This window comes from Lepidothrix coronata, unplaced genomic scaffold (genome assembly GCF_001604755.1).
Source record: "Lepidothrix coronata isolate B3197 unplaced genomic scaffold, Lepidothrix_coronata-1.0 Scaffold226, whole genome shotgun sequence".
NCBI lineage: Eukaryota > Metazoa > Chordata > Aves > Passeriformes > Pipridae > Lepidothrix > Lepidothrix coronata.
The window spans coordinates 1,154,922-1,174,833 of NW_016690406.1; the positions used below are offsets into that span (position 1 = coordinate 1,154,922).

The 19,912-nt window shown below is 40.5% G+C and overlaps 1 protein-coding gene across 1 annotated transcript in view; it reads left to right on the forward strand.

The window, feature by feature from the left end:
- Positions 1-9,766, forward strand: part of F5 (coagulation factor V) — a 34,833-nt gene extending 25,067 nt beyond the window's left edge. The window contains exons 17-25 of the mRNA XM_017834022.1: positions 748-927; positions 1,692-1,808; positions 2,255-2,326; positions 3,349-3,443; positions 4,737-4,892; positions 5,728-5,872; positions 6,027-6,175; positions 6,835-7,017; positions 7,950-9,766. Of these exons, the coding sequence (XP_017689511.1) occupies positions 748-927; positions 1,692-1,808; positions 2,255-2,326; positions 3,349-3,443; positions 4,737-4,892; positions 5,728-5,872; positions 6,027-6,175; positions 6,835-7,017; positions 7,950-8,138 (1,286 nt within the window). The 3' untranslated portion in view covers positions 8,139-9,766. The remainder of the gene's footprint in view (positions 1-747; positions 928-1,691; positions 1,809-2,254; positions 2,327-3,348; positions 3,444-4,736; positions 4,893-5,727; positions 5,873-6,026; positions 6,176-6,834; positions 7,018-7,949) is intronic.
- The last annotated feature ends 10,146 nt before the right edge of the window (positions 9,767-19,912 follow it).

Consider the following 19,912-nt stretch of genomic DNA (forward strand, 5'->3'; position numbering starts at 1 on the left):
ACCCCCATATTAAAATTAAAAAAAAAAAAGAAAAAAGAAACAAAAAAGCCTCCTCTTTTCAGAGGTTAATACCCTGACAACATTTTGCAAGAAATTTTTAAAAATATTGTAATAATTTGACAAATTGGCTCGTTCTATTGAGGAATTCGAAGCAGCTGTAGAACAGCCCTTAATATACCTCTGTGGCTATAGAGATTTTAGTGCTGTAGAGTTAAGTGAGTGGCTGAATGTTCAAAGGTAACACTTTTTTCCTCTGTGAAATAATGGTCAGTAGTGAAACTCTATGTTTACATCTTTGGAAAGCTGATGCTTGTGTGCTGTCAGTGACCATGTTTTAAAAGGACATGTTGACAAGTGGAATCTGCCTTTTGAAAATGTGGTCTGTAAAATCAATTATTAACCAAAGATGTCAGTTGTATCTGTATGCCTGTATGCAAGCTGGAGGACGTGTTTTGGAAAGTTGTCCTTTTGGACCTGATATTCCCATTTGACATTTAATTCTCTTTGTTCTCCTGGCTGCCATGTGTTGCTAGCAAACTTAGCTCAAATCCTCTGATGAGGTCACTGGATTTTCTGAATTAATATACATAGACTATAAAGTGTGTTGCACTTTGAATAGGAGAAAATGTGCCTTTTTTCTCAAATGCATTACTTCATTAAATATTTCACTAATTTTAATAATTCCATTCTAGCACTTTGAGACCTGTTTTGTGAGCAGTTTTCCTTACTAACAATTTTTTTTTTCAGCCATTAATGGGATTACCCACAATTTGCAAGGCTTGAGGATGTATGAAGGTGAACGGGTCCGATGGCATTTGCTGAACATGGGTGGTCCAAAAGACATTCATGTTGTTCATTTTCATGGTCAGACTTTCATAGAACATGGAGAGCCAGAGCATCAGCTTGGTACATACACACTCCTTCCAGGTAAGTATCAGAGCAGAGCAAGTTCTGTGGAGTGACCAGGGCAGTCTGTCCTCATCATACCAATGTCAAGGTCTCCTTATGGTGAGAGCTCTTTTTGTAATGTCAAGGTGTGTGATACAGAATAGAAAGAACAAATGTGAGCTGTAGGAGAATTCTGATGCCCAGGGAGAAAAGAAATAGGCTAAAAGTATTCATTAGGCTACAGGATATATTCCTTTGCCCCATTGCAAGCAGCCAAAACAGTATCTGCTTCCTGCTCAATCCTTGGCACTCCTGGGTCATGCAGAAAGTGAGGGGAAGGCCTATAGATCTGGTTCTCCCCCATCTACTTTTGGTTTCTTTTCATCTATCCTTTATGTCACTTGAACAACCCACTGGGGCAGCAGGAATGAGAACTATGACCAGCACCACAGAATTAACATCTCTGCATTATGTAATAAACTTGATAGCGCTGTTCATTACACAGCTCAGCACTGTAGTTAGTATGTAGATATATCTGACAGGCATCCAAGGTTTTGTACTTTGCACCAGCAGCAAAGGTTGGGTTTTGATCTGATCATTCAATTCTAATCTCAGTCTCCAGCTAGAACTTCCTCACTAAGAAAAGAAATCACTGAGATGGTGGTAGTTTTTGCTCTCTCTGCGATGTGTGTTTAAATTTTCTGAATAAAGTCATAGAATGGTCTTTGGTTTAACATTCAGCCTCACTTACATCAACCTTGTAATATAATGTTTCTGATACATTTCTCTTCCTTTTTTTTAAGGTTCATTTAGAACAATTGAAATGAAGCCACAGAGGCCTGGCTGGTGGCTTTTAGACACTGAAGTGGGGGAATATCAGCAAGCAGGAATGCAGACATCCTATTTGGTTATAAAGAAAGGTACTGAACTAAGGTGGTTTTTGGCTGGAGGAGTCAAGCTATAGAGTCTTCTCTACCCTTTCAGGATCACTGAAAATAAATTTGGGAGGTTATTCTGCAAAAAAACATAGGAGATTATCTGTGCATTCAGAGAGAGGGTGGAGTGGTTACTATAAATTTCTTCTCAAAGAAAAAATTTTTAGCTTCTAGCAATGTTAGCTTTCAATTATTTAGCATGCTAGCTTTACTTCCTTAGCTTACTGGCTTTGAATTCAAGGTTTCCCCACGGTGACCAGTGGATTAATCTGTTGAGAGAAATTGCAGACCTTAACTTGGACTTCTATGGGAAGGGAGTGGTGTCATAGTATTACTAAGAATTGTTCTGAGTGATGTTGTCTTTGATTTCACCAGAATATATACTGGTATATCACTCATTTTCTTTAACAAACTTATTGTGCTCTCTTTAGAGTGCAGGATTCCAATGGGTCTGGCAAGTGGAGTTATACTCGATTCACAGATTGAAGCTTCAGATCACGTAGGTGAGTTAATACTTGAAAAGGTCCTTCCATGCTCCTAAATATCTCCAGAAAAGTGTAGTTCCATATTTTTTCAACATCTCATGATATTTCTTACAAGATCAGTTCAGCAGTGAATCAGCTGTCAGGTTAAAAATCTCTCCAATGCTGGAAGCAGAGCCTGTGAGCTGTATTAGGTAGCCATCATCGTTGTGTTTTAACAATGTCACAGGTCTGCCATCAGTATCACAGGCTTGAGAGTCCTGTGGGTTCCCTGCTTGAAAATGAACACCAAGCATTCAAAAAGCTTTTGAGATTTGTATGTGAGATGAGATGTGAAGGGACAAGTACATCTGTTATGAAAGATTTGGGAACCCTGGCATCCAGAGCAATCACAGTCTTTAATTTATCAAGTTCACCCATGGTATAAAAGTGAGAGGTTGTTAGAATTTTACATGGACAGTGTCAAATCAGGATGTACAGGTTACACACACATGCAGGAACACACATCCTTTCCCTTGAAATAACAAATAAACTATTTACTTTGTAAAACTTAATTTTCTGTGGGTTTGGTTTTCTTTCTTTGTTTCCTGACAAAGTCTTATGAAGTCTTGAAAGCTGTTTTGTCTATGTATTCTATACCAGTTGTTAACATGGAAACCTTGTTATGCAGAGGGGAACTGTCTTCCATGAACGGAGAGCACATTTTGTATCTGATCCTGCTGGCAGCCAAAACTTGTTTAGCAAACTCTAGACCCTGATTCCAAATCAGCAGACAGTATATTGCATAAAAAGCTGCTATTTTAAAAGTCATCCTGCCAACTATAAAGCTTTGCATGGTAACAGCTGATTTTCAGTGGCTGACCATATCCAAATTGTCCTAGATTATGATTTGAATCTCTTGATGCTGGGTTGGTGGGTTTTTTTTTCCCCAAGACAGATTGGGGGTTAAAAATGAAACACTCAAGATCAGTAGCTAGTTACAACCTTCTTTTTTTTTCAGTGCTTCTCTTAAATTTCTTGCTTTGTTCATATTTTCTGTCTAGACTATTGGGAACCTAAGTTAGCCCGATTAGACAATTCTGGAACATACAATGCTTGGAGTACTATAATGAAGGAAGAAAAACTCTCTTGGATCCAGGTATGGTTGGTACAATGTGCTTGACCATCACTGAGCTTTGATTTTCCAAGAGTTTATTTTAGAAGGTCATGCTGCTCTTGTTGTCACTGAGAAAACTGCTGGGGAAAACTGAGAAGGTGTTACAAGTGGTGCTGTGGTGATCTCATAACTGTCCATCTCTCTGCAGTAACACAGTCTCTGGTGCTGTTGAGGCCCATTGACTGGACAGTTCCCTCACAATTTATATTGTAACCATTTTGTAGGCAAACAAAGTCATTCTTTCTACTCCTTTTTTTTTTCTCTCTGCCTACCTAGCGGTACATATTTATATGTATGTGTTTGTTGAGTGATCATTTAAAGTGTAGTATTCTCAAGCATTGCTTCAAATAGTTTTTTGGTTGGTTTGTGTGCTTCTATGTCCTTGGCTTCACAGGGAAATAAGTTTATAATTATGACTTCAAGCAGTATATCATTCAGTCACCTCACTTCTGTGTTTTTCTTCCAACCCAGTGACTTTTGCACCAGATAGCCAATTTGCACCCAAATTTAGGGAGAATAGTTGATTTCTTACAAATGTCATTAAAATTGGCAGTTGGGAGAAAAGGAAGACTCAAGCTAGTATTTCAGTGTAAGTTCAGCAGGTGGCTGTTGTGTTTGTCTTGCTACTAAATTATGTGAGTTAAGTAGGGCGAGAAGGTTGGGAGATCTGATGTAGAACTGGAAATAACATTGGGAGGAGAAAGAATTAGATAGCGGGCCATGGTAATTAGCAGCTGAGGTTACTGAAGACATGTGGAGACATATCCCAAAGAATGAGTTTCACTGCTGATAGGAACATCTTGCTGATTTGTTTTTATGTGCTAAGTGCTTGGATATGATATGAGCTGGAATGGTGGCTTTTCAGCACTTCAGAATGTCATATGCCTTTTCACAGCCTACATATCCAAAAAGTAGAAATGGCTTGTGAAAGTGTGAACCTTTAATTTCTCTGTGCTCTTTTTCCTGTCTGTAAAACGGGGTTAGTGGAATTCTGCCTACCCAGACATGCAGATAATTTTGAGATGCCTTTGTAGTGCTGTGCTGAACCCTGTAAAATGGCCTCTGAAATTAAATGCGCACATGAATAAATACACAAATGAAATGAGAGTGAGACAGCATTAACTTGGACTCTGGCATCTGGTTGTTGCTCCTTTTGAGAATGTTAGTGTTGTGGGTGTTAAAAGGCAGGGCTCAGAGCTATTGTGTAAATGTTGAAGAATGATACGGATTTTGCTGTGCATTATTGACTTTATAAATGCTGTTTGCTGTTCCTAGGTGGACTTTCAAAGACAAGTTTTGTTAACTGGGATACAGACGCAGGGAGCCAAGCAGTTTTTAAGGTCCTTGTACATCCAGAAGTTTTTTCTTGTTTACAGCAAAGACAAACGGACATGGAACACCTTCAAAGGAGACAGCTCACCAGTACAAAAGGTCTGTCTGTGCCACAGGGGTTGCAACAACCTTGCGGCATCACTGGATGATGCAGTGAGATGACAGTTTTGTTTTATGTTAAGAGAGAGTGGAAAAAATTATGGCCTTCAGAGACTTACTAATACAGCTTGGGGCCCCAAAGGGCATTTACCAAACTAATAAAATTCAGACCAGAAGACAAATTGTAAGCTGAGGAACCACCTGGACTGGAGTTTGGATTGGCCCTGAGACCTGGACTGTATAGTCTGGCTTTCTCACAAGCATCTCTCCCTCCTTTTATTTCCTAAGCCTGTGTCAGGTTTTTTAAAGCAAGCAGGAAGCTGAACTAAAAATCAGGCCCTACCTCATTTGGGATTAGATCCTCCTTCTTGTCCCTCCCTTTCTGCTGTCCTAACAGTTGAATGCTGAGCTATCTGAATTGCCTGCAGAAGGCCAAGCATGGTTGTACCCTGAAAGAGGTTTGTTTTATGCCCAGCTGCTCCTGCCCTACCTATCACCAGCTCCCTTCAGTTTACCCTGAGGTTTCTATGGTATAACTCCCAAATTGAAAACCTCTTGTCTTTTACCTCTCCTTTTGTCTCTTTGCTCATGTCTTCTTACAGACTTATATAGAAATGGGTTGTTTACTTAAACTGAGGCCTTCAGTTGCTTCCAAATATGCTAAGATGGGACCATGAGATATTTCAAGTTGCCCTGCAACACAGTGTGGTCCATCGCTGTGGGTGGGGCTAATGGCATAAAAGAGACTATATTTGTAACAGAGCAGGCTTTCAGCATCCAAGCTTCTGTCTGCATTAAATTAACTATATGTGGATTTTTTTTTTTTTTTTTACAGATTTTTGAAGGTAATTCCAATGCCTATGAGGTAAAAGAGAACACCATTGATCCCCCTATTATTGCCAGGTACATCAGACTCTACCCCACTGAGGTCTACAACAGACCTACTCTTCGCATGGAGCTTCTGGGCTGTGAAGTAGATGGTAAGGAGTCATGTGCTGGTGCTTTCATTCTGACAAATTTTTTACCTAATAGTTCAAAGGAAGCTAAAACTGTGGGTGTTCTCAATTCCAACATTGTTGCTTAGGTTGTGGTTACTTGGATGTACTGGGGATAACATGGTGCTTCTCTCAACAGGTTGCTCTTTGCCACTTGGAATGGAAAATGGAGAGATCAAGAATAGCCAGATAACAGCCTCATCTGCTAAGACATCCTGGTTTAACACATGGGGCCCTTCACTTGCTCGTCTCAATCAGAAAGGAAAGATGAATGCCTGGCGAGCCAAGGTAACAAGTGAAAAGCAGGGATGGCAACAGGACAGGTAGTTAATAAATTTGTGCTGCTGTGTGACCATTGCACCTACTGCTCACTGTGTCCAGTGCCAAGCGTGACAGGGTTACTTCACAGCCACCCTTTGGGAAGAAGCCCATTCACCTCTTCCAGTAGAAAACTTGTTGAACTTCTGGCAGCAACATTGAAATCATATTTTGAGAGATGGATGGTGTGCTCTGGGCCACAGGCTTCAGCATTTCCCAGCGGGAATAGCCTGTTTAATATCAGGAGATGAGTGCAACTTGAATATTCATTTCAAAGGGGTTAAAAAAAATGTTTCCTGGGGTTGGCTTATAAGCAGTGCAGCTTAGTGGATCTGGGGGTGGATGACCTGCAAGGCATGTGAGCTTCTGTGTCTTCAAAATGGAGCTGCATTTCTTCACGAAACACCTTGAAATTTGCTGGAAGCTGCTGTTCTGTATAAGCATTTGGTATTAGTGTTATGTGTAACATTTTAATACTGGAGGTAAATCTGTGTTGTTTTTGTTATGTCTTTGATACAGTTTTGATGCACTTTGATGCAGTTTTAACTATTTTTAAACAAGATTTTTCACTTAAGCAAATACAGACAGAGACACGTTTGCTAATATACAAACTTCTTTATCAATTATAGTTGAACAACAACCAACAGTGGCTGCAAATTGATTTCCTCACAGTTAAGAAGATAACTGCTATTGCTACCCAGGGGGTCACGTCCATGTCTACTGAAAACTTTGTGAAAACCTATGTTATCCTATACAGCAACGAAGGCTCAGAGTGGAAATCCTACACAGAAGGTTCAAGCTCAGTGGCAAAGGTATCATTCTCAGCTCAGGCCATTGTATCGTTGCTTGGGTTTAGATGCTGAACAGTGTCAAGGCTGAAAGCCAGAATGCTCAGACAAATTGATATTCTCACAGGACTTTATCTGTAGTAACCCCAGCTCCCCAGCATTTTAATGTCACAATATCCATCTGATTTTAGTCATTGTAATTAACAATAATAGAAGGAAAGAATGCCATATCTGTAGAGAAGGCAGTCAACATGATAAAAGGAGCTGACACTGTTTGTAAAGGAGGACATTTAATTTGAATGCACAAGGGCATTTAATTTGAATGAACAATGTGGGGCCTCTTTTCTATTTCTGCTTGATTTTATAAGGTCAAGTAATGTTAGTGAGCAGTATTCCTGTAACAGAGCTGTGTGTGTGTGTGTGTGTGTGTGTGTGTGTGTGTATGAGTCTATGTAAAGTCACACAAATGCAAAACTGATTGCAGGAGCATGACTCAATATATCTGCATCAATTTTACAAGTTGAAGATTCTGCTTCTGCTTACTAATGGATAGGGCTTTGGTTAGCTGGGGTCAGGTACCCACAGGGCAGACACAGTACTTTATATTTTTGCCTATGTCACCTCATGCCAACCTAACCTGAAAGAGCTATTGGCAGAGGTAAAATAAGGGAAGTTTGGCTTTTTGGGTCCATTAGAAATTAGAATGGCAAATTTTGTGGTGTGGATGGAAATGAGGCTATTTTTGTTCATTCAGACTCAAATCTTGCTGGTCTGAACTACTTTTGACCCAGCATGTTAGGAAGAGACTGGATGTGTCTTCTGTAAAATCAGAAATGAGCCAGTCCATCTATCCTCAATGGATAATACAACAGCTTGGAAACATTTAAAAAAAAAAAAAACCACAGGGTTTTTTCAAGCGCTGCCTTTCAACTAATTGTGTGTTTATGTATTTGCAGGTTTTCTTGGGTAATGAAAACAGCAACGGGCACGTCAAGCATTTCTTTAACCCACCCATCCTGTCCAGGTTTATCCGCATTGTTCCAAGAACATGGTATCGTGGCATTGCCCTTCGGGTAGAACTCTATGGCTGTGATTTTGGTGGGGGTCTGGCTGTGAAAAGGACTGGCGAGTCTGGGAGCTCTTAACCTTTCAGCAGTCGCCACGCAGAACATGTTTTTTGAAAAACCCTTAAAACAGTCATGCGTAGTAGTTTGAATGTTACATCATCAAAGAACCTTGATGTTTTGCCAGCGGGAATTGAAAGAGATTTCTCTGGTAGATGTTTCATTCCTACAAACACACACTTTAGAAAACAGCTTCTTTTCTCTGGGAAGAAATAAAGGTCCCTTCTGATTTGTATTATCACTTCTTCATTCTGACCAGTACTCTGTCTTACTTTTTACTTAATATTAAGTTCTAGATCTAGGAATGGAGACTTTGACCTTAATCTTGAGCCCTGATTATGTCCATTTGATAATGCTTTTGCAGCACAGAGGAGGAATAGAAAGCTATATCTGGTGGATGTTCTCCATACATAGGGCTGAGAGGGAAAACCAGTGCTCATCTGGAGCTGTGGTGCTGTATTCCAGCAATGCCTTGGTAAGAAATGACTGTAGGGGTGTTCTCACCTCCACATGTCTGTCATCTACACTGTGACAATGGTAGAGCACATCTCAGCATTTGAGTCATGTCCAAACCTCTTCTCAGAGAATGTGGATTCACGTTATTGATTTGGTTCTTGCATACCCAGCACACCTGAAATGCTGTGGATTTCACATAATTCATCTTCAGTGCCCTGGAAAGGGGAGGGAGAATCAGCAGTATCTTCCCATCCCAGAAATGAGAACAGAAGTGATTTAACCTTGCGGGTCATGGAACAGCAATGATAGGACCAAAGTGAGAATCCAGAGCTCCTGACACTCAGTCCCAGACACACAGACCTTGGGGAGGAGGGGCTCCCTTGATTAGGAAAGCTTTGAGAACTGTAGCTGTTCAGTGACAGTACAACCTGGGGATGGCAGAGGAGGATTGGATGAAACTGGGTAATAGAAACATATTCACCTTCTCTTACACTTTAACAGTGTTTTCACTCTTGTTGCATAGAGCTTACATGGATTTTTCCCAGGATGGCTAAATCTGGTGAAAGTAGATACACTGTCCATGAACTCATTATTCCAGAGTTCTAGCTAAGCTTTCAGTCATGTTTTGGAATTCTGTCCTGTAAATTGTTTAATTGCAGCATTTCACTTATCACACACTAGGTAGCATTCAGCAGGGTGGATTTTTCAAAGTAGTTTGTCTTTGAACCTTGGATGGTGTTATCCAAGTTATTTCAGTAGTTTTTCAATTCTTTGTCTCATAGACCAGGCATTTCAAAGAGAAGATTTAGAATGTGAGTGAAAAGAGTGTAAAAACTAAACAAATATTTTCTTTTTTTTCTTTTTTTTATACTGCGTTACAAACTGTTGTCATTTTCCACTGGAAAATAAAGATAATATTGTAGCATGAAAAGCATCAACATTTTATTTTGTATATTAGCCTTGACAGTAGTAGATCTTTGGCAATATTTAGTGAAATATTGCATCATGGAAGTAAAATTTTCAGCTTGATGGGAATTTTCAGTGCTAATTAGAATTAATTTCAAACAGTGAAACTGTATGAATAATTGCTTCTTCTTAAAAGATCAGTTTCTAAATATTTTGTAATAGTGCTTAATTTATATTTGTTGCCATGAAATCGCAATACCGAGACATAGTCACTAAAAAAAAAAAAATGTAAACTTTGGGATGAGAATTTACCCTAGAAAACAGTTAATAAAGGCTTTCTAACCTCAGCAGAACCAAGTTTTTATGTGAAAACTGTGAAACCGCTTATGTTTAAGAAGGCCATGATCATAAATATTCTAAATAAGTAATTAGTTCTTATATATATATATATATGTGTGTGTGTGTGTGTGTGTGTATGAGTCTATGTAAAGTCACACAAATGCAAAACTGATTGCAGGAGCATGACTCAATATATCTGTATCAATTTTACAAGTTGAAGATTCTGCTTCTGCTTACTAATGGACAGGACTTTGGTTAGCTGGGGTCAGCTGTCCTAGTTGCATCTCCTCCCCAACCTCTTGTCCACCCCCAGCCTCCACACTGGCAGGGCAAAGAGGGGAAAAAGCAAAGGGCTTGACTCTGTGCAAACACTGTTCAGTACCAGCTAAAACACCCCTGTGCTGTTAATACTGTTCTAGTCACAAATCTAAAACACAACACCCCGTGAGTTGCTATGCTGAGAATAAACCCCATAGCACTGATATTCCAGCCTGTCCAGAGCAGCAGCACAGGTACAGCAGTGATGCCTGGGCCCTGTGCCAAACCAGGCATGTGGCCATCGCTGATAGTAAAATGTTCTCCAGCACAGCAGAGTAAGTGCTACAATAAACATCAAAAGTCCAAACCAGTTACTAACAAGCACCAGACTCTAATATACAGTAAGGCAAACAAGCACAGAACCCTGCCAATTAACAACAGCTATAAATTCTACCTCTACACTCTGGTCAGGAGTCTTATCTCAAAGTCCTCTTGCTCCACATTGGACACCAAAAAGGACTGCAGTGAGTTGACCCCAGCTGCCAACTAAGCCCCCACTCAGTCACTTGATATCTTTCCCCTGACAGGATGGCAGAGGATTGGAAGGGCAAAAGAAAGAAAACTTGTGGTTTGGCAGTTTAGTAGGTGAATCAAAGCTGCAAAGCAAAGCAAAATAACAAATTCATTTGCCACTTTCCATCAATAGGCAGGTGTTCAGCTACTTTCTGGCAAGCAGGGCTTTGGCACACTAGCACTTGCTTGGGAAGACAAACACCATAAATCTGAACATCCTCTCTTCCACCTCCTCCCTTCCGCCAGCATTTCTTGCTGAGCACAATGTCACACCATCTGGGATATTATATCCCAGCTGTGTCCTCTCCCAGCCTCTTGTGCAGCCCCAGCCTACCCACTTGGTGGGGCAGGGTGGGAAAACGAAAAGGCCTTGCTGCTGTGCAAACTGTTCAGCAATTGCTAAAACATAGTATGTTATCAATGCTTGTTTAGTCACAAATGCAAAGCAAGGCACTATGCAGGCTGCTGTGAAGAAATTTAACTCTATCCTGGCCAGATCATGTACAGAAACTATTTCCAAATGGAAATGTTGGGGCAAATTCTTAGTCCGTGCTTACAGCAAGGAAGATGTGAAAATATATCTGCAGTGGATCTGCCAAACCACAGTGATGTTTAGTGAGCCCATAGATGACTGGAAAACAAAGAACTTCTACTGATTTTATGAAGCAAACAGCTTAGATTGAATCTGCCAAGGCTTTTGGAAATTCGTAGTTAAAATAGTCAGTCTTACACAACCTTTTACACGTTGTGGCATGAAATCCTTTGTAGGTTGAGATTATTTGCAAAATATGTGAGGAGAGTAAGAATTCCTGCAGTTTTCTCAAAGATACATATGGCTGCATGAAGGTTAGCAAACACAAGCTTTTTCAGACTGAGGGAGAAATGCAGTGACAAAGTTCAGGGTAATACAGCCAATAATTTCTTCACTCACAAATCTGGATGGATGCCTTCACACTGGCCCTTTGATCAAAGGGCCAAAGTCAACAGCTTTTGGCCTCCAACAGCATTACAATGGAGTTGCTGCCCTCTAATGCTTGTTCTAACTTCCAGGAGGATGCAGGATGCCCAAAGCTGACCATCTGTAGGTGATGAAAGCACAGGGATCACTGTGATTGAAGTCTTGTGCTTTACTCACAAGGTGCCACCAAGTGTCTCCTTTTGCTTTCCAGAGTTGATGACTGTACTCCTTCACACAGACATTGTGAAACTGGTCATGTCTGGACTTGGATTGGAAAGGAGTTGGAAGTATTTGTAAAGAGAGTTGAGCAGCTCTAAAGTAGTTACTGACAGCAGCACCACCGTCTTTTCTTCAGATCCTGATGCATTAGTTCAGTATCCAGACAGGTTTTTACAGACTGCCCTGTAGACACTAAAGCTGATACAGGCAGCCTCATGTGAATTGTAAGCACAACTTTTCCTTATAGAATAGATGTCACCTCCATTTTTGCAGTTTTTCTGTGAATGGTTTTGACCATGACACCTGCACTGCAGGAATGGCTGGACTGAAGCTGAGCCAGCTCACCTTCATCAAGGTTCCCAGGAGTCTGCAAACTGGATGGTTCCCTCCACACCACTGGCATAGTAAAGCATAACAGAGACATAAAGCCGCATATTACCCATGGATTAAAGCCAATGCAGATCACGTTTCTGTGTTCACTCTCTCAGAAACCTCCTGAGCTGTGCATCAACGCAGGTGCAAATATGAATCTGGGCATTTGGGCGCTTTCCGTATTAGAAACATCAGCAAGCATGCATGGAAAAAGAATGCCTATGTGAAGTGCCAAGAGAACTCTACAGAGAAAGCGTCAAGGAGGAATCTGGTTGGGACTCCAGACAAATAGCCAACCATTTGAGCATCCTCCAGCATCCCTGAAATGGCTGTGAGCACTGGTGGGTGATCAGAATTTTAGGATACTGCTAAAGGGAAAAAAGAAGGCTTGCAACTTCACAAGCACTGATGCTCATGAGGTGTCTTCCATGATGGGAAAAGAATTTTTTGATACATACCTAAGGAAGGAAGGTAGAGGCTATGCCCATACCCCCATATGTGCTAGGGAAGACTGTTTATCAATATGTTACTCTTAAATACCATAGAAATGAGATGCAACACTGTTCTATGGTGACCAATTGCCGGTTTGTATTAGTCAGTTACTCCACTTAATCAGCATAAAATAATCCTCTTCTTGCTGTGTTTATTCATGCTAGCTGTGCATCATAACCAGTTTATCCACCTACACTTTCCTATCATTACTGTGCCCCATTCTCCATTTGTTTGCTACACCCAGTGCTTGCATCATGCATTAATTACAATAATCTTCTCCAGGCAGCGACTCCATCTTCTTGAATGTTTGTACAGCACTCTCCAAAACAGACCATGGGATCACTCTCAGGGTTCCTTGGCACATCTGTAACACCATTCCTACTGGGAGCAACACTGTGTTAAGCCCACTGTGACCTAGATACAGTAAGCACCAAGTCATTCAGACCTACCTATGTGCTTCTACATTTAATGAAAGTACAGGGTATGTTTCTTCTAGGTGTTTGTTTTTCTTTGTAACACCACTATTGTAATCTCTTTTAAGCACTTCCCACAAAAATTTGTCCACCGTTTGTAGCAGACTTAAGTGGCTTTTCCATTTTATTTCTCCATGTAGCTGACTGCAAAATATTTTAAAATGTCATATCTATAATGGAAGTGTATAGTGCTGTACATGATCCATATTAGCTCAGGAGTTATTCTGATGTCCTGTGGCAAGCGATTCCACAAACTCAGCCATAAATGCCTTACTTCTAACAGCTTTTTGCTTCAGTCTGCATTGTGTTCAATGCAGAGCCTGCTATGGAGTGTGGGGCAGAAGGGAAGTTCTCTGCCAGAGTCTTTTGATAGCAAACTGCCTCCTAATGAGTCCTATACTGATGGCTGGTGTTTGTCCTAATGCTTCTGCAGGTCTCGGTAAGCTTGAATTTTATGCTGTCTTCTCTATCAGCTGTGTTCCAGTAAACTGCAGTGCTGCTTTCCCCCCCAGCCCTCCCCACCCTTGCAGAGTTTAAGGACATACTTGGCCTACCAGTCTTGTTAAATGCAAGATCTTGTGTGTATGGAAATATAGGTGATGAAGGCAGAGCTGGAGGAGTTACAGGGTGGAATGTGTGGACATCAAGGCATGAACTACAGGTACAAACTGAAGTCTGAGAAAAATTAAAAGCATGGATTTGTGTTGAACTACAATACAAAAATATCTTGGACTTCCAGATAGTGTATAGTAAAATAGAAGCAGAAAATATGCTCTGCCCATGCTACAGAGATCTGTTGCATTCTCTTAGCAAGGGACATTTTCTTACAGGGAGTGGATAATTGATCCAGTTATAGCAATATATTTATGACAATGACTGCTGACCCTCCCTTCACCTCTCTACAATACAAAATTAGAACATACCCCTGAGACTTTTCTTGCTCTCAAAAAGATGGAATGGCTCCAGAATGGCTCCAAAACAGCTGTGGCATTCAAAGAATATCCTAGTAGGATTTATACATCTTTAGTTTTTGAAGAGGGGAAGGAATTTTAAAAGAATTAAGAAGAAGGGATCAAGAAGCTGAGTCAATTCTGTTGTCTTTTTTAAAAACAGTAATTTACTAGCTAAGGTCCTGTGAAATAGCCTTGTTCCACTGGTACTGATATCAGAGAAATACATGTTCTGTGCTGGTAGCCTTGAATGTGGGCTCATATTTACTCAACATGTGACATCTTAGGAGTCTGGAACTAACAAACCTTTGCAGAATAGGAAGTAACAGAAATGAAGTCATGCTATCAGAATAAAGTAATGAATGCCAAAGCTTTTAAGCTGACCCTTCATGGCTGCATAATATTTGTAAGTCTCCTGTTCAAAGCCTCTGTATTATCAAAGGATCAGCTGGCAGGGAGAAGTAGAGGGCACAGGCCTCCAAGGTTATATCCAATCTACTGTTCTTACAGATAACTGTAATCTGTAGGCTTTTTCTAAACTAATCATGCTGCATTTCATAAATAATTTGGCTTTTTTTTGTTCTTGCTAATTCTGTTTCATTCCAACATAAATACTAGTTAAGTCTCCTTCCCCAGATTAATTACAACAGCCAAAATAATAAAGACAAAGAAAGCAGTTGCTGCTGTTTGTCGCATTTGTGGGCCTTTGTTCTTTCCATGCTCAGCAAAAGACAAATCTGTTTTACTCCCTCTTTCTGGATAGTTCCTGAAATATTTGTACCATCTTAGTGCTCTCACCAACTGAGAAAGCATTCTGAACAACAGCTTCACAAGAGTGCAGGTTTTAACTTACAGAAGCATTTCTTCAAATAACTTGATAAAACTTTAGGAGAACTTTTCATACACATATATTTTGTAAATTCCTCCACAGTACACTGCGGGCCAGAAGCTGAAAGAGGAAGGGAATAGGTAAAATTAAGGAAAGAAAGTATAAGAAATCCTACTTTTCACAACTTGTGTCTTCCATCTTAGAAAAAAATTATTGGAAGTTTTGAGGTTGTTACTATCAAACTTCTTTAACCTTTCTTTATTTTTTCTAGTAGACTGGGGAGATGAAAAAAGAAAATGTGGAGGAAGGCTAGGGAAGATAGAAGTAAAAATTCAGGGAATCAAATTTTATATTGTTTCCAAAGGCTGAAAGTATTCCATGAAAACAAAATAAGGTGAGTTCTTTTGAGAACAAAAGAAACCCTGAGAAAACCTGGAGTACTTAAACCAAAATTTTTGCAGTTTCTTTTTCTCATGCAGTTTTTAGGGGAGAAATCTAGGTTGCCTGGCAGACCGACTGTGTATCTCCTCAAGGAAAGGGGCTGAGCAAGTGTAACAACTCCTGCCAATCCCCTGGAAACAGCAGTTGAGCTCCAGTGGCACAACACTAGGGATTGTTGTTTTGGAAGGGACCAAGGTCACCCATTAGATCCTGTGAGGAGCCTGGAAGTTGTGGGAACTGCTGTCTCTAGGTGGGGCACACCATGGGAACCCCAAGGTTTTATTCTTTCTTCCTGCATCTGCTCGGCATGAACTGATGACCCAGATCAGTACCAATGCTCTACACCGCCTGCTAACAGCCCATATCCCTTTATCACCTGCTACTGAGTCACATGCCAGCAGGACAGAGGTGCTGCTAAGAGCTAAGTGAGAGGGAACTGTGTGTTTCTGTTCACTTCCCCTGGGCAATATGTTTATCGGTCATCGTTTTGGCTCATTTCACTCTAACCATGCCACATTAAGAGACCAGCAGTTCCTTGCACATGGCTGAGATGGATTCAGTATTAACAGGAGCTGATTCTTTCTATGTAGATTTTTGCTTCAAGCTAAAGTGTAGTGAAATGGCCATTGACTTTTTTTTTCTTCTTCTTTATTTTTTTTCTAATAAACCTTGCAGGTTTATTACAAAAGAGAACATACAGAACAATGGAAACTTTGCTAGACCCAGAAGATAGCCAGGAAGCAGCAAACCACTGATGCCAAATGATACAGGACCAAAATGTTTATCTGTGTTTTACAGCTGAGTAATCTTATGGCCCCAAACCCTTTCATAGCTATGTTTATTAAGCTATGATGATGGAGATAGTAATAATATTCTGCAATTCAAGAAANGTGCTTACAGCAAGGAAGATGTGAAAATATATCTGCAGTGGATCTGCCAAACCACAGTGATGTTTAGTGAGCCCATAGATGACTGGAAAACAAAGAACTTCTACTGATTTTATGAAGCAAACAGTTTAGATTGAATCTGTCAAGGCTTTTGGAAATTCATAGTTAAAACAGTCAGTCTTACACAACCTTTTACACGTTGTGGCATGAAATCCTTTGTAGGTTGAGATTATTTGCAAAATATGTGAGGAGAGTAAGAATTCCTGCAGTTTTCTCAAAGATACATATGGCTGCATGAAGGTTAGCAAACACAAGCTTTTTCAGACTGAGGGAGAAATGCAGTGACAAAGTTCAGGGTAATACAGCCAATAATTTCTTCACTCACAAATCTGGATGGATGCCTTCACACTGGCCCTTTGATCAAAGGGCCAAAGTCAACAGCTTTTGGCCTCCAACAGCATTACAATGGAGTTGCTGCCCTCTAATGCTTGTTCTAACTTCCAGGAGGACGCAGGATGCCCAAAGCTGACCATCTGTAGGTGATGAAAGCACAGGGATCACTGTGATTGAAGTCTTGTGCTTTACTCACAAGGTGCCACCAAGTGTCTCCTTTTGCTTTCCAGAGTTGATGACTGTACTCCTTCACACAGACATTGTGAAACTGGTCATGTCTGGACTTGGATTGGAAAGGAGTTGGAAGTATTTGTAAAGAGAGTTGAGCAGCTCTAAAGTAGTTACTGACAGCAGCACCACCGTCTTTTCTTCAGATCCTGATGCATTAGTTCAGTATCCAGACAGGTTTTTACAGACTGCCCTGTAGACACTAAAGCTGATACAGGCAGCCTCATGTGAATTGTAAGCACAACTTTTCCTTATAGAATAGATGTCACCTCCATTTTTGCAGTTTTTCTGCGAATGGTTCTGACCATGACACCTGCACTGCAGGAATGGCTGGACTGAAGCTGAGCCAGCTCACCTTCATCAAGGTTCCCAGGAGTCTGCAAACTGGATGGTTCCCTCCACACCACTGGCATAGTAAAGCATAACAGAGACATAAAGCCGCATATTACCCATGGATTAAAGCCAATGCAGATCACGTTTCTGTGTTCACTCTCTCAGAAACCTCCTGAGCTGTGCATCAACGCAGGTGCAAATATGAATCTGGGCATTTGGGCGCTTTCCGTATTAGAAACATCAGCAAGCATGCATGGAAAAAGAATGCCTATGTGAAGTGCCAAGAGAACTCTACAGAGAAAGCGTCAAGGAGGAATCTGGTTGGGACTCCAGACAAATAGCCAACCATTTGAGCATCCTCCAGCATCCCTGAAATGGCTGTGAGCACTGGTGGGTGATCAGAATTTTAGGATACTGCTAAAGGGAAAAAAGAAGGCTTGCAACTTCACAAGCACTGATGCTCATGAGGTGTCTTCCATGATGGGAAAAGAATTTTTTGATACATACCTAAGGAAGGAAGGTAGAGGCTATGCCCATACCCCCATATGTGCTAGGGAAGACTGTTTATCAATATGTTACTCTTAAATACCATAGAAATGAGATGCAACACTGTTCTATGGTGACCAATTGCCGGTTTGTATTAGTCAGTTACTCCACTTAATCAGCATAAAATAATCCTCTTCTTGCTGTGTTTATTCATGCTAGCTGTGCATCATAACCAGTTTATCCACCTACACTTTCCTATCATTACTGTGCCCCATTCTCCATTTGTTTGCTACACCCAGTGCTTGCATCATGCATTAATTACAATAATCTTCTCCAGGTAGCGACTCCATCTTCTTGAATGTTTGTACAGCACTCTCCAAAACAGGCCATGGGATCATTCTCAGGGTTCCTTGGCACATCTGTAACACCATTCCTACTGGGAGCAACACTGTGTTAAGCCCACTGTGACCTAGATACAGTAAGCACCAAGTCATTCAGACCTACCTATGTGCTTCTACATTTAATGAAAGTACAGGGTATGTTTCTTCTAGGTGTTTGTTTTTCTTTGTAACACCACTATTGTAATCTCTTTTAAGCACTTCCCACAAAAATTTGTCCACCGTTTGTAGCAGACTTAAGTGGCTTTTCCATTTTATTTCTCCATGTAGCTGACTGCAAAATATTTTAAAATGTCATATCTATAATGGAAGTGTATAGTGCTGTACATGATCCATATTAGCTCAGGAGTTATTCTGATGTCCTGTGGCAAGCGATTCCACAAACTCAGCCATAAATGCCTTACTTCTAACAGCTTTTTGCTTCAGTCTGCATTGTGTTCAATGCAGAGCCTGCTATGGAGTGTGGGGCAGAAGGGAAGTTCTCTGCCAGAGTCTTTTGATAGCAAACTGCCTCCTAATGAGTCCTATACTGATGGCTGGTGTTTGTCCTAATGCTTCTGCAGGTCTCGGTAAGCTTGAATTTTATGCTGTCTTCTCTATCAGCTGTGTTCCAGTAAACTGCAGTGCTGCTTTCCCCCCCAGCCCTCCCCACCCTTGCAGAGTTTAAGGACATACTTGGCCTACCAGTCTTGTTAAATGCAAGATCTTGTGTGTATGGAAATATAGGTGATGAAGGCAGAGCTGGAGGAGTTACAGGGTGGAATGTGTGGACATCAAGGCATGAACTACAGGTACAAACTGAAGTCTGAGAAAAATTAAAAGCATGGATTTGTGTTGAACTACAATACAAAAATATCTTGGACTTCCAGATAGTGTATAGTAAAATAGAAGCAGAAAATATGCTCTGCCCATGCTACAGAGATCTGTTGCATTCTCTTAGCAAGGGACATTTTCTTACAGGGAGTGGATAATTGATCCAGTTATAGCAATATATTTATGACAATGACTGCTGACCCTCCCTTCACCTCTCTACAATACAAAATTAGAACATACCCCTGAGACTTTTCTTGCTCTCAAAAAGATGGAATGGCTCCAGAATGGCTCCAAAACAGCTGTGGCATTCAAAGAATATCCTAGTAGGATTTATACATCTTTAGTTTTTGAAGAGGGGAAGGAATTTTAAAAGAATTAAGAAGAAGGGATCAAGAAGCTGAGTCAATTCTGTTGTCTTTTTTAAAAACAGTAATTTACTAGCTAAGGTCCTGTGAAATAGCCTTGTTCCACTGGTACTGATATCAGAGAAATACATGTTCTGTGCTGGTAGCCTTGAATGTGGGCTCATATTTACTCAACATGTGACATCTTAGGAGTCTGGAACTAACAAACCTTTGCAGAATAGGAAGTAACAGAAATGAAGTCATGCTATCAGAATAAAGTAATGAATGCCAAAGCTTTTAAGCTGACCCTTCATGGCTGCATAATATTTGTAAGTCTCCTGTTCAAAGCCTCTGTATTATCAAAGGATCAGCTGGCAGGGAGAAGTAGAGGGCACAGGCCTCCAAGGTTATATCCAATCTACTGTTCTTACAGATAACTGTAATCTGTAGGCTTTTTCTAAACTAATCATGCTGCATTTCATAAATAATTTGGCTTTTTTTTGTTCTTGCTAATTCTGTTTCATTCCAACATAAATACTAGTTAAGTCTCCTTCCCCAGATTAATTACAACAGCCAAAATAATAAAGACAAAGAAAGCAGTTGCTGCTGTTTGTCGCATTTGTGGGCCTTTGTTCTTTCCATGCTCA